This window comes from Drosophila ficusphila, unplaced genomic scaffold (genome assembly GCF_018152265.1).
Source record: "Drosophila ficusphila isolate 14025-0441.05 unplaced genomic scaffold, ASM1815226v1 contig_106, whole genome shotgun sequence".
Taxonomy (NCBI): domain Eukaryota; kingdom Metazoa; phylum Arthropoda; class Insecta; order Diptera; family Drosophilidae; genus Drosophila; species Drosophila ficusphila.
The window spans coordinates 4,999,155-5,024,817 of record NW_025063993.1 but is presented as its reverse complement, the minus strand read 5'-3'; the positions used below and the strand labels follow the sequence as shown (position 1 = coordinate 5,024,817).

Here is a 25,663-nt window from a genome sequence, read left to right as displayed (position 1 = left end):
AATAGTTACAGTAATTTTTGTTTAAGTTTTTGTGCCACATCAATTGCCGATTGTTTATTTTGGGTTTGTTCATTATTTTCATATGTTTCATGCTGATAATTTCTCAAAAAGAACGAAAACGAATATATAAAAACCAATATAAACATAAAACCATGAAATGCACTTCCGAATAACAGGAGTGTTTATGAAAAAACTCTCTTTTTCTTTAAAAGAGGAACTAAATCGTATTCATTTAAAATGTATTTAAAATATTCTTTTTTGGGAATAAGATGATATTAAAGTTTTACTTATAGCCAAGTACTTTTCTTATTAAAAATATTGTAAGAGTGACAAAACATTATAACTGCCAATGCGTCCGCGACTTTTCATTAAAACTGTGTTGCAATTTAATTAAAGACCCATACCGATCCCAATGAAATGTATAAATAAGTGAACAGACAGACGCCGCCGAAAATATTCGCAAGCATAAATGCCAGCGATTTTCTGGCATTCATTCCCATCCTCCAATTTCGCTTGGTTTGAACAGCAAAGGGAAGGCAGAAGGAAAAGTTGGCTTAAAAGCGATTTTAGTCCCCGCTCCTCGTGCCGCATCGTTTCGGCAATCTGTCTGAGTGCCCCTGCCACCGAAAAAGCCCTCATATTTATATCTGGTCGCACATAGCGATATGCATATAGGTAATGCATGTAAACGATATTGCTTCACTCAACTGTCAGAGGGCATTAAATAATATTTTACCCCGTAGAAGCGGTGGGCGTCATCATCATCATGGCCTGTGACATTTCTGACTGCAGGCTGCCTGGGAATCCCGAAAAAGCCGCACCATGGCAACTCCACAGAGTGGCAGACCGACAGACAACCAGACATAGATGTCATGTGCAGAATTATGTATCACGAACGGTATTTAATTTTTTAAGCAAACTAAAATTCGCTGCCAGCTTTGGGAAACCTCTGCACTTTGCATTAAGCATGTGCATAAATAGTTGCACACTTCGTGGCGTTTTGGCTGCCGCACTTTTTGGGTTTGATCACATGTGGCAGAAACATTAAGTATTTACATTGAATTTGGTTAAATTTTCTTAAAGAAACCGTTTGCCTTTTATTTTTTCCTTAAAATTTGGGGTTCCTCAAAAGTTCAAGATGTTAATTTGTTTGACATAAAATTGGATTGAAAGCATTTGAAAAAATTTGGTCGTATTTAAAGTAATTTCAAATATACTAATATTGACTTATTTCTCCCCAGCAATTTACTTTTCCTTGGTACTAAGTTAACAAATATATTTCCATTAGCCCCAATATTCATCAGCCATTTGATAGTTGACCAAATTTATGGGAAGTGAAAGGGGATAGCACTTAGATATGAAATTTGAGAAGTTTTCTTGAGTTTGCCCAAGTCTCTTTTTGTGTTGGCCAACAACGCCCCAAAGACCTGTCGTTTTCCCATTGGGGAGTTTCACCTGCCGACGACACGAACGTGTCCAAAATGCGGGCTTCAATAATTTGAGGTGAGTTTATTATGCAGATAAACAAAATGGGCGCCACCCGATTTTTGCTTACTCAGCATTGGGTTTTCGCCACACACACACACCCAAACACACACATGGATATGGCCTGGAGCCTTTGGGCCATGGTCAACAATTGACGGCAATCATCTAGGCAGTTACCTTATTACAACAACAATGAAGGGAAGTCGAGGGTGGGGGAAACTTTGGCCATAACGGGAGTTATCTGACTGTAAATACATAATCTGCTGGCTGGCCCAAAGTGAACCCGTCGACGCTGCAGCTTTCTGGTTCCCAAAAGATTTTAGTCGGCTTGTGCACCTTGAATACGGATTTACTTTTATTGCCACAGCTTCCTGTTGCCCACTTTCGTGCACTGAAGAAAAAAAACAATGCAAGAAAACGAAATGCATTTTATACAAATGTTTGACATAATAAAAGTATGACCTTCACATACTTTTATAAAATGAATACATATATTAAATACATTTTTAATATCTTGTCCTAATAATCTAAAAAATAAAGGAATAATTAGGGTACTTTTATTTTTTTGTTTGATGTATTTAAAAAATATTGCGAATTTTAAGTATTTTAATAAACTTCCACATTAAGTAACTTTATTTTTTTTTAATAATAATAACAACCAACAAATTAACTAACAAACTTTTTTGCCAGTGCAGCTTCTTTCCTTCTTATTTGTTATTGTGGGTTCCGCTTTTAGGGTTAAGCAGGTGCTTTATAAACCAAGCATCCAGGTGAGCGGCCTCTAACGGTAAATAAGGACAAATACCACATAATGGGCAACCTGTGTGTGGCTGAAGTCCCATCGAGAAAAACTAGAGGGACAAAATCACCTTGCTCCCTTTTTTGTGGAAATGAAGGAGGAAGGCGGCGGTAGGCTGTAAAATTTTCAGCTTTTAATGTGTCCCCCAAGCGCAATCAAAAGATCCTTGTCAGTCGCATTTGTTTTGTTTTCGAGGTGAAGATGGGAGCTCCTCGCCTTGATATTGTTTCCATATTCATAATTACTTAAGCGGCGTGGCGATGTCAAGTCTGCCGACATCTTTAGTGGGTCGTGAAATATTTATTGAGTGGCCGGAGTGGAGTGGAGTTGTGAAATACTTTTCCCATAAATTGCTGCTATTGCGCTGCCTTAGATTTGGAGTTGAGACCAAAGTTCTTATGGCTTATTAAAGTCCAAAGTTTTTGATAGTTTTGGCTATGTGGAAGCTTGTTTCAAGAGGCGATTAGCTTGTGTGTTGAACTTTGCAAATTAAATGAACTTTAAGTTTTAAATAGCTCGAATGTAATTAGTTTATTGCTGGAGTTCGAAAGTGATTTTGGTTTTAAAATTAAAAAATGTTTTAATCTGTAAACACTACGTGCGCAATAGGAAGGAATGGTTATCCATAAACCAAACAATATTTCAGCCAATGTAGTAAAAGGTAAGCTCACTATCCTTTTTCCCCGAATAAATAAAAGAAATTAAAAAAATGTCTGAATGGCTCTCTTTATTTGACCAAGCAGAAACTAAATATATTAAGGTGGTACTTAAAAATAAATATTTCTTTTGATCTTATAAATTTATTTACCTTACAGAGCCTCTAACCGTCAGTATAAAAATCAGCTCAATGTCATTTAAAAATGTTTTAAAAATACAAAACCCATATCCCCATAGCTACACGCAATACCCATGCAAACTAGTCAAATATCAACTATAACTCACCACAAGGCAAACAGAAATTGCCTTGCATAATCCCGACCAACACAACGCTTTCGAGGGCTAAGGCCACCAAAATCACATAATTCATACATAACACACGGGACACACATGAGTACACGTGAAAGACAAATAGAAAACATAGAGGAACTAGAGGGAAAGCCCGGCCGACATATTGAAATTCATAGCTACATACAGAAACCAATTACAATATCAATTTAAAAGGGATTAAAATGGCCCGGCCCGAGGCTTAAGCGGCTCCTGACGCCACTCGCCTCCTAAATCTGCCACTCCTGTTGGCCATGGTCAGAATACGGCACACTTTGCGGCGCATTTAAGATTTGCGCCCCTTGTAAAATTTGTGAAATTGCAAATTGTATTTGCTTGAGCCGTGGAGACCCCAAGCCATGAACCCAAAACTTTTAAATGAAATTCTGAGCTAGCAGATTTTCATAATAAATAACGGGACTTACACGAGCATAATCAGGCATAATGCCATTGTGTAATGCCAAAATGTACGTATTGTATTGACCCAAACCAGTGCGGAAATCTCAACAAGTGGCAATCTCGGTGCCGACTCGGTGTGTATTTTTGCATAATTTATCTTGTTTGCTTGCTAAATCAAAAATGTTGTATACAAAAGACCGCAATTTATGCGCCCAGTATTGAAGGCCTTCGTTCAGGCCAAGATGCAATTTGGCTAAGTAAAGATGCAGACAAAGTGCAGTTGGATGGTGTGCAAATCGACTAAAAACGTTAGCTGCAGACGAGGCCAAGCAGCTCGAATACATTAAATTTAAACGCTCGACTAAGCGAATTAATTTGGAAAGTGGCAAAAACAGGGTCCAATCTTTCATCCTTCAAGGATCGCTTCCTGCTCCCGTTTGTCTTCGGCCACTCATCGATTCGTCCATCCATCATGTCTATCAATGCCTGGGTCTTAGCCATGAGACAGATAAATCAGTTAAGCATCGTCATGTCAAGTTAACAGGCGATTACAAGGGATTTACCTGACCGTAAACGTGGATGAAGTCCATTCCGCAAGGTCAACAGGGTTCAAGTTGATGTTTCAGTAAAGTCCGTTTAATGGAACATACTCTGTTTTTATATTATATTATTTTAAAAATAATTTATATTTCAATACATAGTTGTTAAAGAAATGTTTTCCTTCATAAAATATGGAAAGAATGAGTAGTTGTAGAGTGAGTAATTTTTTTATCAAAGTTGGTTTTTTTAAATATTTTTTTTTTTATATTGATAGGAAATAGTTTAGTAAAATCCATTTAGTAACATTATCTTACTTTTTAAAAATTTTTATTAAAAAACGTTATCCCTTATAAAATAAAAATTTATTAAAAGATTTTCGACCGAAATAAGTAACTGTTTTACATCATTGTATATTGAGATTGGATTTCTTTTTAAAAAGTAATTTATATTGTTACTTAACAAAGTTCAGTTCAGTTCAGTTTTTTGCTAGTTACTTGTTAATGGGTTCTGATAATAACTTTTTATGCGCACTTCAGGAAAAAATCCTTAAAGAACACCCAATTAGGTTAAGCAGGTTACAGAAACCCGAAGCGAGACCAATGCATCAAATTAACAGGCGATTACAAAGGGCTTTCGACGCGAGTCCAATCGACATATATACGTCTCGGAAATACGATAACCAATCGAGTGTAGGCGACGCAACAAGCAAATGACAATTGAAAGGATAACAGGAAGGACAAGGAGTACTGGGGCCCGCAGACCTCAGCTTGTTGATAAAAGAAATTAAACACACAACGTAAAAAGAGGGAAAACACAGAAATAAAGGAAAGTTAAGCCCACAAGACAATTGACAATGCTCGGTCTTGTTGCCGCGAAATGGAAATGGCTGAAAGGGGGGCCTTTTCGGCCGGGGATCTGCGGCATTTGTCTCGACTGTCTCGTTGACATGACGTTGCGCGAATTGTGCGCCAGGATTGTTGTGCGTTCTGTATGCTGTGTTTTTGGCTTGCCCGTCGTCTGCCTACAAAGTGAGCAACACGCGCCGATGATTATGTTGCCGTTGACAACGACAACAACCACAACAACATTAGCAAGACCAGCAACAGCAAGAGCAACAGCAACAACAGCAACATCAGCAACAGACTTCTCCGAAAACGAATCCATTTTCGGAGTCGAGTTGGCGGCAAATGTTTTGTGGCACGAAGCTTTTCATTGACTAAAAGTGACGCATGCGCTGTTGGCAAACCAACTTTGACTCCGATTTAGTTTCAGTCCTCCGCCATCAGATTCAGTTCGTTTTTGTCACTCGTGCATGCTAGACGGCACACGCGGCGTATGAGTAATATCACTTGGTCTTCTGAAACAGTTTTATTGGATTTTGGCGCAAGCAGGCAAAAAAGCCGGCAAAAGTGTCCCCACGTTGGTGTATGTGTGTATTCGTGTGCGTGGGTTGCCGGAAATACTTTAAGCAATCGAAAGGCAGAGAAAACAAAAACCGAAGCAAAGGTCTAAGCAAATTAACTTGGCCCATTCGTTATATTGCGGTCATTGTTCTAGTGGTTATTATGTTTGGTTTTTGCCCAGCTCCCCTGCCAGCGCGAAAGTAGGTTAATTGACGTGTGTTGTGGGCGTATCTACAAGGAAAATAATAAAAATACACCTTCATGTATAAAAACAAATACGAGAGCTGCAAGTGAAGTGGTCAATTGCCGCAGACAGGGGCGCTGAACCCTCTCGAACAATAAAAAGGTTTGAGCAGAAGGCCAATTTAAGGTACGCCACCGAATATCCTCATATCTTGTTTGCTTAGGGTAGTCATTGGAAATATAAACTATAATCAACTTTAGCCGCAGTGCTAATGGCATTTTAAATAACTCTCCAAGTTAACGCTCACTGCATTTGCTCCAAATAAATTAACATAATTTGCCAATAAAGGAGGCTAAATGTGTTCGCAAAACTCTATTGTTTTTAGTTGAATGAATTTCATGCTGATAATTTGTTTTCCTGTTGGCTAATTTTAATTAGTTTCTGTTGTGACCAAGTTGTAAGCCAATGAACTCTCCGTTTTGTGCATCGATTAACATGGTTTTAAAAGCGAAGTGAGATTGTTAAAATGAATTCTAAAAAGAAGATTCATTTCAAATTTCATTCTTGTTATTTGTCAACACCATTTTTCTGTTACTAAATTACGAGTTTATAAGCTTACACTAACTGAATTATTTATGTAAAGTCATGTTGAAATTATTAATATTATTATAATTTTATGTTTTTACAGGGAATTTCCAATTCCTGTTGTGTCAATTGAAATATAGTTGAGTATATTAAATATCAATTTTATTTCTGTTTTAAACTAAAATAAGGATAACTTTTCTAATTACCATTTTCAAAACAAATAAAGTTCTCATTTATTGTCGCATTGACATTGCAACAAACACAAATAAACAACATAATACAAACGGGAATTCCGTGGCACAACCAGAAATATACCATATGCAAAATAAACTTCAAACAAATGTCGCCGCACGGAGTTTGGGCCATCAAAACAAACACAAAAAAAGGATGAAAACCGACCAAAAAAAGTTAAAATAAACAAATGAGCAGCGTGGTGAAGTGGCTTCCAGGGTCGGTGGCGTTCTGGGTGCCTTGAAGGCAACTTTGTTGCACAAATTTATTAATTTTTTTCGCCGAGTGTATGTGGGGCTTGTGTCAAATTTAAAAGCATTCTTGCCAGTTGCCTTTGGACGGTGATGTCCTGGCAGCTGCCTCTTTGTTTTATTATTTTGCGGAAGCTGCGAGCCAACATTTATAAAAAGGTTTTCCTTGCTCGTCCTTCTACGTGCGCTACACACACACACACAGACACACAACAACACGCACAACCACACCAACAGACGCACATTGCTCTGCATTACCGTTATTTTATGACGGAAGTACATTTAAGCAGATTTTTTTCACAGGACTCCCACTCCCCTTTAACCGAACTGGAAAAAAGGGCTGCCAAAAACAAAATAAAAAAAAAACAACGAATTGGGAGACCGAGGAAATTTAAATATTTTCTTTTACGCTGTGCTTTTCATTTGCCCGTCTCGCTAAAATTTATGACCAACAAAATTGGAATATGCCCCAAAACAACAGCAGCAACAATAAAGCCAACACAAAGTTCACATCGATTGCCATAAAAAATAAAATAATTTCCATAAGACTTTACTCCCGAAGCCCTTGGGGAAAAATACCTATCGAGGAATTTATCTAATATGAGTGAGGTACGAATTTAAACTAAACAAAATATTTTGTACCCCACTCGTAAATACCTCAACTGAAGGCTCAACCTTTCCTTAAATTTTCAACTTTTCAAAATAAAATGGTTGGGTCGATCCAAATGATTAATATTTCAAAATAAATAGAAATTTTTACTGAGTTTAGCAATTGTCAACATGTCCACAATAAAAGGAATAACAAAATATAAGCCGATTTAAGTTTATCGATGCATTGCGGCATATAAAATATAAAAATAAAAGAAGACATAAACAATTTCTTTGTTTAAATTCGCTCCCACACATCGTAAGCGCATACTTTATTAATTGAAATTTAATACAATTACCAGGCGTATGTGTTGAAAGCCAAGTGAAAGTCAGCAGCCAAAAGACACATAAATTCAGGCCACACACATTCCCTCTTAGCAGGGCGACAGGGATTCCTCCTTGGCAAGTAAGTGACTCAATAAATAAATTTACTTGCCAACTTTTTGCCTTGTTGTTGCTGTTGTGGCCTTGGGGGACTGATTGTTGCTTTCTCAAGGTAGATTTGTGTCGGCAAGCTCTCTGCGCCAAAAAGATCTGAGAAACACTCGGTCCGTAATAAACAACACTTGATCGAGGGCGGGGGCACAAAGTTAAGTGTGGTTTACTGGGCCAAGCGAAATAAATTTCCACAAGTTAACTAGATGAATGAGAATAAGCTGACACGTTTTTTTTCAAAAAGATACGCAATGGAATGGAAAAGATACTGTGATAAAATTGGTCTGTTTGTTTTAAAAATATTTAAACTTCCCAGTAATTGTAACTGATTCTGAATGTATTCTCAAGTAGATAGGACTAATTGTATTTTCAAAGCAGAAACAAAATTTTTACTTTTCGAGAACAAGACAACAATTTTTTTTTGTGACAATCAAGACTTTGTTCAAACTGCATAATTAGTTAAAAAAAAATATCCTTTCTTTTAAATGACTTCTATTGAATTTAAGTTTCCTCCAGGAGTATTTGCTTTCCACTTGGCAAAACCAAGCAAATACTTAATTCCCAGACCTTTCACTTGTTTATCACGATCCACTTTAGAAAGTGAGTTATAGCACGCTATGCATTATGATCTAATCTGAGTGCGGGTCGTAAAACGGAATCCTCAAGAATGCGGACTTGAATTTGCACAGCATTAGCGCAGACCGAGGGGACAGCCGAAATAAAAAACCGTGGCTCGGGCATTTATTAAGTAAGTGAGCTATTCAAAATCAAAGTAGCGGAAAAATCCGCGACGCCGAGGGCGAATGTGGCTGAATGTGTCGCTCGATTGTCAGGCAAATGTCAAGCTCAAGCTGCAGGCGACTTTCAGCTTGTCTCACGTCGCGCTTTTCTGCCCTCTTCCGCGCTTTCCCGCAGATTTTCCCGCAGCACTGTGGCACTGGCACTTCCACCGCCACTTCCACCTGCACCTGCAACAATGTGCAGACATTTATGGCACCAGATGGCGCCGGCAGCAGCCAAATGCCTTGCCAGCCATCCCTGAGTGGCATTCCGATGGCATTTCCATGGCATTTCCGTGGTGCGTTTGCCGGAGCGCTGAAAGCGCATTAGCTTTGTCATTTATCGTTGCCTACTATCCGGAATCTTTGTTGCCAATTTCAAAGGACCGAAAGAACGGAGGCTTTAAATGTGCATAATAAATGTTCAAGGGTTTGAAGCTTTAGCTTTAAGTTAAGATGGTTCTTAATCGATTTGTATTACTTTAATATAGAGATAAAAAGTTGAAATACTATTCAAATAAATGGAAGGCAATAGATAATGTGTATTATACCATTTAGTTTCTTTAGGCATATAAAATATTGGAATATTATTATTGGTGTATTAAAAAAAACAAAAATTATATGTATGCAACTCAATTGTAACTCAATTTTAATCGATTTTAACTCTTGTTTAACTCAGTATCCCTCTACACTCAGTTCCAAATGAACATTTTGGAATGGTTTATTTTTTACACATATATGGTAGTATTGGCCAATATGCATTCGGGGGCGTTCCTTTGTGGCTGTGTCGCTGTTGACGATGTGTGCTGGCACATTTGGCTTATCAAAGAGCCAGTGACAGACAGGCGACCGAACAGAATGTTGGTTTTGGCCACCGGAAAATGTCAAGGTTCTTCATGGTTCGTTAGCTGCATTTTCATAATGTATCAAGGCAATTGGCCGCAAGCCGAGCCTTAATTAAAGGCTTGAATTTTCAATTTTCAAGCATTCCAATTTTTTGAATACGGACAAAGGATCTAACCTCAGGTATTTCACCTGTCGCCCCTTTGTGCATAAAAAGTGTGAACAATTTTATTGTGTGGAAAATTTGCTTGCTCACATGAGAGCGGAAAAAGTCGTGCATAATTTAAAAATGCCCGCATCACTCATACGCAGCGTTGAGCGCTCCTTGTGGCCAGGATATTCCGTGCCAGTCGACCAAGGTAACAATGGAAAGGTCGCAATTTTGTCGTAGTCAGAGTTTGTCTGCCTTTTTGTTGGCTTTCGGTTCTCCATTTTAGTTTAGTCATTGTTTGTTTTGTACTCTTTTTTTAGCTCTGCGTACTGGTGCAGGGGGAATTCATAGAAAAGAGTGCAAAGTTTTGATATAACATGAATAATTTCAACTGGAAATAAATATTTGCCCTGACAATGCTCCAATAAAATATTATTCGAGGCGGTCTTAGCTCAAGAACAGACTATAGTTCAACCAACAGATCCTGCTGAATCTGCCTAATCCTCTTTTTGAACAAGGCCGAAATCCTTTTCAATTGCCAGCGAGTCCCCGAATACGGCCTGACAATTAAAACGCCCCGAAAAAGGGAGAACTGAGAGTTGCTCGGTCGGAGGCAGATCCCCACTTGAATGCAGCTAACCATGAAAGCGCGTTAAAAAAGCATTGCATGCACATGGCCGTTTTGTAGCCCCCAAAAGCCCCACTGCCGTATCAAATATTCATGTAAAACACCGCACAGCAGGCAGAATGGAGCAGGAGCAGCTCAACAATTTCGCCTGCGGGCAAGGTCCGGCAAAAAATCGAGAAAAAATATAAATCTTAAATGCCTTGACATGTGTTCACCGAAAAACTGAAAGCTGAAACTTATGAAAAAATCAAGAGGCAAAAGGTTAACTGAAACTTCAAACACTCTTGCAGATTATAGTTCAGCTTAGCTCGATTAAAAATGTTGAAAGCTGAAAGGCATTATGTTTAATACATTCGTCAGCTCGAAAAAAGTATTTCTTTTTTGGCCTAACAACAAAATCCTTTGCGGCCTGTAACTATTTAAGTTTATTCAAAAATTAAATAATAATAATAATAAATACCTCCTTATATTTACTAAAATGTTTCACCATCTTTAATGTTTTTATTTTCTTTTGCCTTGGTAAATTTCTTTACACAAGGTTTAGTTTATGTTTTCTTATTGGTATTTATAAATTTTGATTGAGAGAGAAAAGTGGAATACTTCAAACTGTAGTTTCTACAACCGTTGAAGAGCTAAAAAAGGTAAACAAAATCCCCGAGCACTCTATTGGCGCAGTGAAACCCGTGAAAATTGTGACTCAACGGGTAAGTGAGTGGGTGGATTGGCGGTCGGAGGTCACGGGAGCTTTCCGTCTTTTGTGTTTCGCTGTGTTGCTTAGCAGCAAATTACTTGGTATGTCAATTGATGTTGATGACGCGTTGACAAATTACATTTAACCGAATAGTTTTCGTGCTGCGTTTCCCGTTTCCCCAACGCAGCAGGTAGTATTTTACTTAGTCAACCATTCTCCGGACTGCAAGTATGGGGTATGTAGCAATATTTATGTGTTTCTTGGGGCATGTGTATAATATGTAGATTCCGAAGGCAAAAAACCGAAGCGGTAAATCAAAATACATGCATTGCGTCTGAGTGTTGAGGCAAAAGAAGGAAGGCGGGTTTCTTATGATTTATAAGCAATTTCTCATGTTGCATGAAATTGTGTGTGCTGCAAGCTGTTTTCGGGGGAATCAGTGATGTGTTTGAGCTTAAGTTGAAGTAAAATAAGTTAAATATTCATAAGAAATTGTTTATTCCTTCTAAAAATGGAAAGTTAATTTTGTATAAAAAACTTCTTTAGTTCCTAATTTAAGTTATTATAGCCAATACTCGCATGTTACGTTTTTTTATAGCAATATTACTTACAGATTATTTACTGAATGCTGAAACTCTTATTAATTTGAAAATATTGAAATCAAATTTATTTTTAAAATACAACTATATAAGGATGAATATTAATTCTATAAACATTTTGTGGCAGGGCGATTTTCGCATCTCTAGAGTTGGCTTAAGTGGAATAGGCAAATTTCTAGACATTCGCAGGCATACACATACACTTGCCAGTCAAGCCACCAATACATCTGCATCGAGACAGCCGGGCCAAAATGCTTAGATATTTTTTATGCGCAAAATAAATTGAACTTGAGGCGAAGTAGATGGATGGGAGGCACTCGGGAGGGGCTTTGGGCCAAGGCAAATCATTTGGAGTAGACGAAAAGCGACGAAGCGCATAAATTGTTGGCACACACACACACACAGCCGTACACCACCGGCCATACATATAGAGCGAGTGAAGTTTGAAGGAGGCGGCCAAAATGCTTGAGTTGTGTTTCTGCTTTGAGGGATTATACCTGCCGGAAAAGCGAGGGAAAAGCGAGGGAAAACCCCACAGCCCACTGCCAAGTGCACGCTGAAAGCTCATCTCTAGAGATTTCTGCCTTAAAATTATGATTTATATCTACATTATAATTTTCCTTCTCTTTCGCTCGTTTCCTTGTAGTTACTGATACTGAATTTCAGATTTAAGTTGGAATTTCGTGCTTTGTCGTCGGCCCCCAAGGCAGTATATTTTCCGTTTAATCGTCGCTGCTATTTTTCTACAAGCGAGTCCCGTTTGAGTGCTCGATATCGCCATAATGTGACATAAAGTGGAACCAGAGGTGTTTCCTGTCCCACGGAGCACATCCATTCTGCTTTTCTGTCAGGCGAAAAGGTTCGATTCGTAAACACGAACGTTGCAAATCGATAAAACACCTCAAAGTCAATTGCGACCGCCTGCAGAGTATGTGTAATCAATTTTTTTTATTGCACAACGAAGCTCTCGAAATTTTATTTTTGGGTAACTATTCGGGCACTGAAACCGTTTTAGTTCGATGAAAGTTTTAAGTTTTTGTCAAAGGAGAATGGTGATATGATGATGACGGTGATTGCGGTGATGTTGAAGAAATGTCACTGAATTTGGGTTTTCAAGATTCCAGTCAAAAGAAGTGCTGATTGTTTAACAGTAGGAAACTGACAATAATTTTTGTCAACCTAATAATAATAATAAACATTTAAAGCAACAAAATTGGGGTGAATTATGGCTAAGAAAATGCTCAACTAACCAAGTATCAAAAGTAAGTAAAGCATACGAACAGCTGGTTAAATAAATACATAATAAAAAAAATCGAAAAGCAAGACGATACGGTCAATCAGTCAATCAGTTAGTGTAGTTCAATCCACATTATGACTTGGAGAGGATGCCAGGCTGCATTATTGACCAGCTCAGCCGGGATAATGGAATAGGAAATTTGCCATCAATTGCGGCAGGATGAAGACACCTGTTTTGCCTCTGGGAGGCGATTGGATTGGGTGGCGATCGTCTAAATCGACCTGCTCAATTATTGCGGAACTGGGGAACTGCACTCTGATGCAAGTTTAATGCGGCAAATGCAATATTCCGTAATCCCTTTGGCAAGGAACTTTAAGGACAAACAGTGCTCTCCATGTGTGTGTGCGGAACCACTTTCATTTTGTTTGTAATGTGTCCAATAATAGTGGCATTACGCTCATTTAACATGCACGAACACAGCCAAACGCAGATGGCCAACACACACACACACACACACACACGTATGTATGGGTGCAGACGAGTGTCGATGGTCGATGTGCGTGGGCACACGCACATAAAAATGTCCTTAACCCACTAACACTAGTGGGGGTAATATTAGCATAATGTGCGTGAGCTTTAAGTGAGCCTCTTCCCCGGGCTTTCTGTGTGTGTATGAGTGTACGAGTGTGTGTGTGTGTGTGCGGTGGGTAACAAACCCAAAACCGCTTTGGTCCTGCAATTGTGCCAACAACTTGGCCACTGTTGCCATAAACAGACAAGCCACATCGACCGTAAATTCCTTTGTATACTCTTTTGCCAAAGAGTCCTACAGGATTAATTGGGAAACGAGGGTGAGGTAACTGTAAGGAAATAATTCCCATAAGGCTGGCGAGTACTTTGTTTCATAACTGAGTCCTTTTTTTTGTTTTAATAACAAAACATTTAATTTTTGATTAGTGATATTAATTTACTGCACTTCCAAAATGCTTTTTAGGTATGGAATTTTTATTAAGGTTCTGCTGCATATATACTTTCAGAGCGCACAGTTTTGCTAAAGTAGTTTAAAACCAATTATGATTAAAATAATAAAATACATGAAATTGAAATGACATTAACCGGGGTTAAGTAGTTAGTAACTTTAACCTTTAACCTTTTTGTGTTCCTAACAATTTTCCTTTTTGCCCCACAAGTAAAATTTAATTAATTTGTGTTTTTATAAATAATTAAATTTTCACGTAGTTTGGTACTTGGTTCGAATTTGTTGTTTTTATTGCCTCCCTTTTTTTTCACCATTTGCGCTGTTGGAAGGCAAGTGATATTTTATTCTGGATGCCTTACGGTGAGTTAAGCGAAAAAAATGAGCGAAAAACTAACTAAGTCCCATTGATAAGTCATTTTTAGTGCTCTCAAATTTTGTTCCATGAAATTAACCACTTTCCTTCTTCATTCCGATCAAAATAAGAGGGGCTTTCCATTGTTTTGATGGGTTTGCAGAAAGTTAGGTATTATTAGCTCTGAAATTGTTCCAGGTACAGCTTGATCGTCTGCTCAAACGAATTGCTTGGTTGCTGTTAAGTCAAACCTCTTGTCTGAATTAATAATCTTTGTTTTATGTATATTACTTGATTATGTATGTATATTAACATACTTGTTCATATATTTAGCCACCATCTGAATTTCCAATTTATGTGAATTACCACGGAAAAACCCAATTCAACTTAATCGTTTTTTCTTCTGAAGAGAAGTTGGCCTCCCGCGTTATCAGTCGTTTAGTTAATAATTAAAAACAAAATTGCATTTCTTGGATTATATTATATATACTATATATATGGATTTTCAGTGATTCACGCTGCGATAAGCTTGTGCCACCATTTGTATTAAATACATTTCACCAAGCAGACGGAATTACAAGCAATCTCAGTCTCTTTCTATCCGAGCGAGCATCATGATCGGTGTTTTTCCGATTTTGTGTTGTGTGTTGTGTGTAATCTGTTTAAATTCGATTTCGCAGTCGGAAGCATTACCTCAAAATGGAAAGGTCGCAGTTAGCAGGGTGTACAATAAACTTAGGCAACAGCGATGCGGAGACCTTTCGAGTCTTATTCCCGCCCAAAGGCTCCGCCGAAGGATCACCGGTGGCAGGAAGTCATCCTTGTTGTCTCAACCTTGGATGGCATTCCTCTATTTGCCAGACGATAACGAGATGTGTCGCTGCGGAGGTTCCCTTATCTCGGAGCGTTTTGTTCTGACTGCTGCCCACTGCAACAGAATGTGTGGCCGAAAAGATGACTTGAGAGTTCGCCTGGGAGAGCAGGACCTGAACACCGAACTCGACTGCACCACTTTCGACTACAAGAAGGTTTGTGCTCCACCCGTCGAGGAGTTTTCCATTGAAGAGTGGATTGTCCACGAGAACTTCGACCGCAATTCTGGTTGGAATGACATCGCTCTGATCAGACTGAACCGGAGAGCTGTCTTGAAGGACCACATTCGACCGATCTGCTTGCCTCTGACCGACGATCTCCTGGCGCGCACCTCGGTGATCGGGCAATCCTACTGGGCGGTGGGCTGGGGTACGGACAAAGATGAGGGCCTCGCCAACAGCACTATGGAGGTTTCCATAAACACGGAGGAGTGCCTCCACGGCCGGGACGAAACCTTCCTCTGCGCCGATGGAACCTACGTGGACACCTGCTTTGGCGACTCCGGCGGACCGCTCACCTGGTCGGTTCGTTACTTCAGCTCCGTGCGGGTTGTCCTCTTTGGAGTGGTCAGCGTGGGGAGCCAGGAGTGCGGAGAAGGTCGCGGTTCCTACTACATGAATGTGCCCACCTTCATGCCTTGGATACTGGAGAAGTTGTCTGGTTACTCTGACCTGTAGGGAGGAAGTATAGAAAAAATATATGAGATAACTTAACGTAAATGAAACCAATACTACCATATTTTAAAAGATTGTATATATACATATATATTTGTATATATATAATTATATTATCAAATGTTGTTCAAAGAGTTAGTTGATTAATTTAAGGGTATCCGCTCAGTCAGTGTTTCCTGCTAGCATTTCATCTTCTCGATGACAAATGCGCCGTGATGTGTTTTCCATATTATTTATTTGCTGAATGGAACTCTGTCGTTGGTGTGTTTTTCCTCGTTATTGCGTTGACTCCATGACATCTTGCTGTCCACCAATTCACATGTGGACATATGCACTCTGAGCTCCTTTTTATGCCCACCGATTCGTCGCAAAATGGCGAAACGAGTTTGCTGCATCAGTCTTGAATTCTGTTAAGTGAAACCTCACGTATGAATTAATAATCATTGTTTTATGTATACAACTTGTTTATGTATAATATACGTGTTCATATATTTCACCACCATCTGAATTTCCAATTTATGTGAATCAACTCGGAAAATCCATTTCAATTTAATCGTTCTTTTTATTCTAAACCAAAGTTGCCCTCCCGCGTTATCAGTCGCTAAGGCAATTTTTAATGTTATTGAATTTCTTGGATTATTTTATATATATTATATGGATTTTCAGTGATTCACGTTCCGAAAAGCTTGTGCCAGAATTTGTATAAAATGCAATCCACCAAGCAGACGGAATTTAAACCACTTTCAGTATCTTTCTATCCGAGCGAGCATCATGATCCGTTTTTTCCCGATTTTGAGCCTGGTGTGTGTAATCTGTTTAAATTCGAATTCGCAGTCGGAAGCATTTCCTCAAAATGGAATGCTCTCACTTCGCATGGTGTACAATCAACTTAGGCAACAGCGATGCGGAGACCTTTCGAATCTTATTCCCGCCCAAAGAATCTTTCGAAGGATCACCGGCGGCAGGACGTCATCCCTGATGTCGCAGCCCTGGATGGCATACCTCTATTTGCCAGACGATAACGAGACGTGTCGCTGCGGAGGTTCCCTTATCTCGGAGCGCTTTGTTGTGACCGCTGCTCACTGCAACATAATGTGTGGCCGAAAAGATGACTTGAGAGTTCGCCTGGGCGAGCAGGACCTGACCTCCGAACTCGACTGCACCACTTCCGGCTACCAGAAGGTGTGTGCTCCACCCGTCGAGGAGTTTTCCATTGAAGAGTGGATTATCCACGAGAACTTCGACCGCAATTCCGGTTGGAATGACATCGCTTTGATCAGACTGAACCGGAGAGCTGTCTTGAAGGACCACATTCGACCGATCTGCCTGCCTCTTTCCGACGATCTCATGGCGCGGACCTCGGTCATCGGGCTACCCTACTGGGCGGTGGGCTGGGGAACGGACGAGGAGGAGGCCTTCGCCGTTACCACCATGGAGGTCTCCATACACACGAAGGAGTGCCTCCACGGCCGGGACGAAACCTTCCTCTGCGCCGATGGAACCCACGTGGACACCTGCTTTGGCGATTCCGGCGGCCCGCTCACCTGGTCGCTCCTTTACTTTGGCTCCGTACGAGCTGTCCTCTTCGGAGTGGTCAGCGTTGGGAGCCAGGAGTGCGGAGAAGGCGGCGGTTCCTACTACATGAATGTGCCCACCTTCATGCCTTGGATACTGGTGAAGCTGTCGGGTTACTCCGACTTGTAGGGAAGGACTGGAATAAACCAATACTGCCACATTTTAATATGTATATTATAGATGTATGTTTGTGTATGTAAAGTAATGACTGTAGCATAAGTGTGCAGTCCTTAATCATGTCGATATGAGCCTTCTTTCAACAGACTTCAGCGATAGCTTAAATTGAAGCGAGTCTTGGATCAGCGAAAAAGTGGAGAACGTGCAAAAAATCGACCGAAAAGTAGTCAAGTCGCGCCAATCAGTTGCTAAATTGTTGTCTCAACTCTTTTAATCAATATAATCAACTCTTTTGTAAACATTTATCCACATATCTATCTAAATAAACTATTGATAATAATCCCATAATTGTTCATATATTTCGCCACCATCTGAATTTCCAATTTATGTGAAACACCACAAAAAATCCATTTCAATTTAATCGTTTATTTCTTCTGAACAGAAGTTGCCCTCCCGCGTTATCAGTCGCTTAGTTAATAATTAATGTTATTAAATTTCATGAATTATATTATATATACTATATGGATTTTCAGTGATTAACGTTGCGATAAGCTCGTGCCACAATTTTTATTAAATGTATTACACCAAGAAGACGAAATCTCAGTCTTTTTCAATCCGAGCGAGCATCATGATCGGTTTTTTCCCGATTTTGTGCCTGGCGTGTGTTATCTGTTTAAATTCGATTTCGCAGTTGGAAGCGGTACCTCAAAATGGAAAGGTCGCAGTTAGGAGGGTGTACAATCAACTTAGGCAACAGCGATGCGGAGACCTTTCGAGTCTAATACCCGCCAAAAGACTCCATCGAAGGATCACCGGCGGCAGGCAGTCGTTCCTGTTGTCCCAGCCCTGGATGGCATACCTCTATTTGCCAGACGATAACGAGACGTGTCGCTGCGGAGGTTCCCTTATCTCGGAGCGCTTTGTTCTGACTGCTGCCCACTGCAACAGAATGTGTGGCCGAAAAGATGACTTGAGAGTTCGCCTGGGCGAGCAGGACCTGAACACAGAACTCGACTGTACCAATTTCGACTACAAGAGGGTTTGTGCTCCACCCGTGGAGGAGTTTACCATTGAAGAGTGGATTATCCACGAGAACTTCGATCGCAGTTCCGGTTGGAATGACATTGCACTGATCAGACTGAACCGCAGAGCTGTCTTGAAGAACCACATTCGACCGATCTGCCTGCCTCTTTCCGACGATCTCCTGGCGCGCACCTCGGTCATCGGGGAATCCTACTGGGCGGTGGGCTGGGGAAAGGACAAGGATTCTGCCTTAGCCGTTACCACCATGGAGGTCGCCATTAACACGGAGGAGTGCCTCCACGGCCGGGACGAAACCTTTCTCTGCGCCGATGGAAGCCACGTGGACACCTGCTTTGGCGACTCCGGCGGACCGCTCACCTGGTCGGTTCGTTACTTCGGCTCCGTGCGAGCTGTCCTCTTCGGAGTGGTCAGCGTGGGGAGCCAGGAGTGCGGAGAAGGCGGCTGTTCCTACTACATGAATGTGCCCACCTTCATGCCTTGGATACTGGAGAAGTTGTCTGGTTACTCTGACCTGTAGGGAGGAAGTATAGAAAAAATAGATGAGACAACTTAACGTAAATAAAACCAATACTGCCACATTTTAATAGATCTTATATATATATATAAATATATTTATATTACACTGTGCGACAAAATTTAACAAAATCTTTGTTTAAGTTACTTTTTTGATTGTTTTCGGTTAAGGTGCATAAATTATGCACAAAAATATTTATGCCACCTTTTAAGTGATACGAATTCTTTTTACATAGTAAATTTTATGAAATTATTATTATGAAAATAATTAACACAAAATATTATTTTTTTTTTACTTCCAATAAACTATTATTTTTTTTTAAGTGAATTTTTTTCCTGATTTTTTTTTGGCTTTTTCAGAGGTGTCCTCGCTCAACAAGTTCCATACGTAGTCGCCCAGAGTATAGAGCTGGGAGAAAAAAATTTTAAAGCATTGTTATAAAAGCCTAACGGTATATTTGCTTAATACATTTTAATTAATAGATATTGAACTTGCATGAACGCTTATAACGGTGAAAAAATATTTTCCCAATATGTTATTATAAGGCTGTGAAATATGCAAAAACGCGCGTTTTTGGGACATTTGAGTGTGCGTAAAAGCTGATTGGCTATTTATATTAACAAATCCACAAACTTATATTCTTATTTTGATTAGTAGAAGTGAAAAATAAGAAAAAATCAACTTAAACATTTTTTTGTTGCAGAGTGTTATCAAATATTGTTTAAAGAGTTAGTTGATTAATTAAAGATTATCTGCGCAGTCAGTGTTCCCTGTTAGTATTTCATCTTCTCGATAATAAATGCGCCGCCATGCGCTTGCCATATTACTTCCATTATTTGCTGAAAGGACTTCTCTTGTTGGTGCTTTTTTGCCTCGTTAGTGCGTTGACTCCAGGACATCTTGCTGTCCACCAATTCACATGTGGACATATGCACTCTGAGCCCCTTTTTATGCCCACCGATTCGACGCAAAATGGCGAAACGAGTTTGCTGCATCCGTTTCCGCTGGCCATTTGTTCCAAACCGCTGGCCGCCATTTCGTCCTTTCGCCGTCAAAGTTATTGTCAAATCTGGTGATGTTGCGGTCGGGATATCATGTGTGTGGGAGGACAGGATTCGGGCCTGGTCGGTCAAAGATTAAACACATAATAGGCGCGTGCTCCGGCGATTCTCTATGGCCGCGTTTTTAATAACATTTTATCCCGGGCTGAGGCCCGAAACCGAGGCAATGTTCGGCAATAAATGAGCCGTTAAACGCTTTAAGTTGGCCTGACCCACAAATACACACATATGTGTGTGGGCATGTTCTAGCCATTTTATTGCCGCTTTATTGTGGCCCAGTGGCGGGGCTTTCGGCCAAGTTAAGCGTCATAAACGGGTTAATGACTTGGAAGTTGCTTTTAATACGAACAAAAAATGTTCACCATTGTCGTTCCAGTGTTTTCAAGTGTTTTTTTTCGCCTCGCTTCTTGAGCCGTTGAAAGCGTCTTTATTGCTGATCCGGGCCTCGCATGCTGCGTTCTTTATTGGCGGCCTTGCCCCTTTTGGCCATGGCTTTTATCAATTTAATGTCGCTTGTTTGTTTTGGCCCGGGCCGCAATATGATTATTTTTTTATGGCCAATTTTTAATTTGTTTACACACAATTTTGGGGGGCCGGAGTTCGAGCGGTTTTCTTTATCGCAGTTCCGCAGTGCTCGCATTTGTTAAACCTTTTTCAAGTTTTTTCCCCATTTCGAATTGACAACCAGTTGCGTAGTTTTTCCACCCTTAACCCTCCGTTCTCAATTGTTAAACATTTCCGCCTTCCGTTACCTACAAATGGGCCTTCACATTTAACTGTGTTTCGGGTTTAGCTGGATGTGTGGGCGGGCATAAATATTTTATGAAGCCAGTTTTGATTTATGCCTGCCTGTGGCCGGTGTTTAGGTGCTAATAGTTGCGTGTTATTTGGCTAATGTTTCGGCTATTTCCCTCAATTGCAACCTGAATTGCTTTGCAGGATGTGGTATGTGATTAAAAATAAATAAAGCTTAGAGTTCAGGAAAAATAAACAGTAAGTGTTTCTTAATTACCCTAGAATATGTGGGCCAGCTGGTAGATACCAAAGCAAATTTAAGAAACTTATTTTCAGATATTATTTTTAGTAAAGGGAATAGAATTCTTATTAAATAAGTTTACTAAGTACGAATTTAATTAACTATTTGAACTATTTAAAGGCTAATTGTATGTGAAATGTATATGTATAATTATAACATACAATTTCGGTTTACTTTAAGTAAGAATTATTTATGTTATGTGGCTCATCAAGCGGGTTATGTACCATTACCGGCCATTAAAAGATATCAAGCAATTCAGAACATATTTGAGTACCGCTTGTGGCGGGGGAAACGCGACAACGGTAAAAGACAAATTCATTTGACGTCTGTTTTCATTTACCACGCCCCTTTTCGCCTCCTTTCCATTCCCTTCCCCATTCCATTCCCTTTTTATGACTCTCTTTTATTTGGCTTTCTTTCCGTGTCTCACGTGCACTTCATTTTGTAATTACCAAGGCCCAAAATGCGGCAACGTTCTAAAAATTTGTCGACTTAATGGCAAAATGTTTGAAATTGCCCCTTATAAAAGACATCAGTGAATAAATTTACACATGCGCATCCACACTCACACACACATACACATAGAAGCGGCACAGGACTTCCGGTTGCCATTTGCATTGGTGGATGGAAAGTCACGTCGGAGCATTTTGGTTCGGTCTTTTTCTCTTCCTTGCCTTTGCAAGCCTAAAAGTGTGCACAAGTTAATTTGATTTCGCTGTAAGTCAGACACACAAAACTAAACTCGCTGGAACCCTCGACGCCTTTACCAACTCGGGCGAAAAATCAAAATTTCCGCACATTGCCTATTTTTCAAAGCAACACCCAGACGGCACGAATATGCGTTTGTGTGTGTGCTGAAGGCAAATGTATTTGGAGTTTCGCACACGTATGTGTCCTGTCTGTACCGAATTGTTCCTCCTTCAGTTGCCCAAAAGCCTGCAAAAATCACATACACGTTTAAAATGTGTTTCAGCACGCGTGTTTATATTACACAGAAAAAATTATTGAACACGATTCTTTTTTTTTGTGAAAATATTATATTAGTTTAAATTTGTTTAATTATATCTAAGAAACTTTCAAGTGTTCTTAAATTAAGAAAATCACCTATATTTTCAATGCACAACTCAGCATTCCTTAGTTATTTTTTCATTTTTTAGAATTTAAAATGGTTTCAACCTATCTTTAGTTTAAAATGATTCTAAAACATTTGGAGTTTCATTTCTCATTATATGTGTATTTTAAATAAGGGAAGGGTAATTTAAAATACAAAATGGTAGACTCATAATATTGTCATATTTTTTTAACTGTACCTATTTCCATCACGTGCTGCATGCCACTGCTATTATTCAATGTTGTCAAAAATTTATTTCTAAAGCCGCCGAAATAAAATATAAAAACCCATTGAGGAAAAAGAAAATCGGAAGACAGGCAGAGAAGTTGAACATCTAACGAAATGAATAAAAATAAGGCATAAAAGCATGCAAATAAAATTAACAAAAACGAAATACGAGCAGCAATTTCTACAGTCCCCCGACTTTCCCTCAATACCATTCATTTTATTTTTTCGACAAGTTGTTAAAGTCTGCTAAAGGTGTTCTGGAAATCTCTTTGACAAAAGTTAACGAAACAAATCGAAGACTAAAGTTTTTCAAATTGTCTTCACACCAAAAGTGAAGTGAAAATGATCCTGGTGAAATTAGTAAAAATTATATTTGTGCATGTGCATGAAAGCGTATCTTACTATATAAATATTATTATTAAGGGAATATACATATGATTTTCAAATGTAAACTGAAAAGAAACCAAGTTTGGGAATCAGTTCTGACTTGTGTGTATGATTGCTTCAATATGTGAATGGTTGGTTGGAAATTTCTGGCAAATTTTCCGTCCCTGCCGCCACAAATTCACCCACTCCTGCTTTTCTTTTAATTTTCCTTTGGCACCTGCATTCGCTGGCAGCAACATTCTCGTATTTTCCTTGTTGGCATTGAGATAAAAATCAGTGGAATATTTTATGCAGGCTGCGCGCCATAAAAATCAATTTGGCCAGAGTACAAGTTTATTTATTTATCTGCTTATTCCCCGAGTTTCGCTGAAAAATAAATTTAAAGAAATGAATTGAATTATGTCATAAATGCGCGCAGACAGGAAGCGGCGACTGCCAATAATCCCATTTAGCTCCATCAAATGGTTATTGATTTATTATTTTGGTAATGCAATTTTCCAAACCAGCAGGGCCCTGAATTATGAGCCGCAAATGGCGTTCTGACCGCGGATCCTGAAAGGCCCAGCTGGAATCGGCAAACGTGACGGGGTCGGTCAGTCAGTGAAATGTCTGCGGTTTCTGGACTGGATTTGGTTTCGTTTTGGTTTGCGTTGACAACAATCACATTGATCCAATTTGGGCGAAAGGGGGATTAATTTCAGATTTCATGCTGCATGCACCACTCATTAGAAATAATTAATTAATATAAATGAGAAAATATATAACAATGTTTTATTTCATTATATTAAATCAAAATCAGCTCAAAATCATTAATAAAGGATTTGTTTTAATAATGTTCAATTTTGCATACATCAATTGACATATCAACTGTTCATATCGATCTTAAGAAACACATTTCAATATAAGTTTAAATAGCTTTCTACCCTTAAATATTGCACTCAACATTTGAGCTTCATCCCAAAAACTGTTTCGCATTTTCGGAAGCCTTTCCCTTTTATGTTACTCATTTTCCAATCCGTCTCGTTAACATAAACATTAAAGGGCTCGACAAACCCTGAGGTCGACCACTAATACCTAAACCAAAATGTAAACTAAATAAAAATTAAATCGTGCATAAAAATAACTAAACGCAACCAACTCGAACAGCTTACACTCGAAGAAAACCGCAGAAGGCAGGTTTGGGCCGCCGCAAATCCCCACAAAAGATGCCTCAACTTCATAACCTTGACCGGCGACCAGAGATGGAAAGTGTCTAGCTGCTGGGAAAACTGTCATTTCGGGGACTCGAGTTCTCAATGGGCCGTGCAGGGAAATGGAATAACAGAAGGAAAGGGGGAAAGGAAGGGGGAGGGGGAAAGGACTTTCACCTATCTGCTGGGCTCTTGCCTCTGGTTAAATGATGTGTGCATTAATCCTTTCAACATGCTTTTCACATTTTTCTTTCTTGTTGCTCTTTTCGGTCGGTTGCGAGCTCGTGAGCCCCATCACTCAGGTCCTCGGCACCTGTGACAAATGTCCTGGGCAGGTGGGCCGAAATATAAGGGGTACGGTGGACGGGGCACGATGTATGAGGCATGAGGCAGGAGGCAGGAGGCAGGAGGCATGAGGTGTGCGGCAACAAAGGCAGTCACAAAAACTACTCGCACAAGGTCATATATTTTCGTGTCGCTTTGCTGCTTTGTTGCTTTGCATGCTAATGAAAAATTAAAATTTCCACTACAAAAACTGTGATTCATTAGGCTGGAGCAGGCGGGCCAGGTCGACAGTCAGGCATTGCCAGTGAATAATAAATAAGCCCGCTGGCTAATTAAGTGAGGAGGGAGTGCCTCCCCCTCGGGCACCTGCCCAACCTCCCACCTCCTCAAGGCTCCCCATTTGCATTACACTTTTGTAATTTACACAGCACACGTGTCCTGAAGGGAGTGTGATGGTGTGTGTGTGTGACGGCGAGTCCTGTGGGAGTACTGCCTCATTGCAGGACCCATTTGACTGAAACGGAAATCGATACACGGAGGGAAATAGGAATAGTTGTCCTTTAAGAACATTTACTACAACACACTTCTGCTTAAAAAAAAATCTTCTGTTATGTCGTTAAACAAAGATAATTTTCTATAACTCGAAAATAAATAGAAATATTTTTTGAGATTGTACATATATGCTGAAAAAAGTTACAATAATATTAGGGGAATGTTGTCAGGGTTGGACCGTTGTCAGGCTTGGGCCATTTCAATATTTTGAATATTCGTTCTAGTACCATCTGTTAGTGGGTGTCTAGAAACTTCTATCGGTGACTCGAAACTTTCCACGTGACTACTTATTTCGGGATTTCATTTTTCTACGTGCCGTTGTTCTGTGAAAAAAAAGTGCTCGAAAAAGTTTTTTTAACCTGGCCGAAAAGGTGGAATAACACAAGATTACAACATGTCATCCGCTAAGTGAGCATAAAAATACGTTATATAGTTGTTATATTACAAAATACTAAGATATAGTTTCATTGATAGATATAGTTTGGCTATATCATACCATAATAGATTAATACCGCATGTCGTCAGGGTTGGGCCACTTGTGTAGTCAGGCTTGGGCCATCATAATTTTTACATTTTATTCGTGTATTTTCGATTTTTGTTGTAATATTTAAGTTTTTTGTAGCAAAAATATGCAAAATAAATTAAATAGATATCCTTAAAAAAATATTTCGATGGATTGAAAGAAGATGAATCATTTTTATCTTTTTCTTTAGTGTTTCTCGCTACAAACGAAAAAACAACTCTGAATAATTTGATATTGACTGTAAAATCCCAAATAATTAAATAAATGAACAAAATAATGTCAGATTTACC

The 25,663-nt window shown here is 39.4% G+C and overlaps 4 protein-coding genes across 4 annotated transcripts in view; all 4 read left to right on the top strand.

The window, feature by feature from the left end:
* The first annotated feature begins 5,518 nt into the window (after window positions 1-5,518).
* LOC108099864 overlaps window positions 5,519-25,663 on the top strand; it is a 63,066-nt gene continuing 42,921 nt past the window's right edge. Inside the window, exon 1 of the mRNA XM_017203512.2 lies at window positions 5,519-5,980. The gene's annotated coding sequence lies outside the window, so the exon portion shown is untranslated. The remainder of the gene's footprint in view (window positions 5,981-25,663) is intronic.
* Window positions 14,798-15,787, top strand: LOC108099869 (serine protease grass-like). Its single transcript, XM_017203516.1, has one exon. It carries the CDS (start codon window positions 14,818-14,820, stop codon window positions 15,751-15,753), a length of 936 nt encoding a protein of 311 aa, XP_017059005.1. The 5' UTR covers window positions 14,798-14,817; the 3' UTR covers window positions 15,754-15,787.
* LOC108099871 (serine protease grass-like) lies at window positions 16,408-17,862 on the top strand. Its single transcript, XM_017203518.2, has one exon. The coding sequence runs from the start codon at window positions 16,522-16,524 to the stop codon at window positions 17,452-17,454; it is 933 nt and encodes a 310-aa protein (XP_017059007.2). The 5' UTR covers window positions 16,408-16,521; the 3' UTR covers window positions 17,455-17,862.
* On the top strand, window positions 18,069-19,064 carry LOC108099870 (serine protease grass-like). Its single transcript, XM_017203517.1, has one exon. It carries the CDS (start codon window positions 18,071-18,073, stop codon window positions 19,001-19,003), a length of 933 nt encoding a protein of 310 aa, XP_017059006.1. The 5' UTR covers window positions 18,069-18,070; the 3' UTR covers window positions 19,004-19,064.

What these genes read in the sequence shown, in the direction of transcription:
- LOC108099869 (XM_017203516.1), top strand. Translation starts at nt 14,818, where the DNA reads ATGATCGGTGTTTTTCCGATTTTGTGTTGTGTGTTGTGTGTAATCTGT.
- LOC108099871 (XM_017203518.2), top strand. Translation starts at nt 16,522, where the DNA reads ATGATCCGTTTTTTCCCGATTTTGAGCCTGGTGTGTGTAATCTGTTTA.
- LOC108099870 (XM_017203517.1), top strand. Translation starts at nt 18,071, where the DNA reads ATGATCGGTTTTTTCCCGATTTTGTGCCTGGCGTGTGTTATCTGTTTA.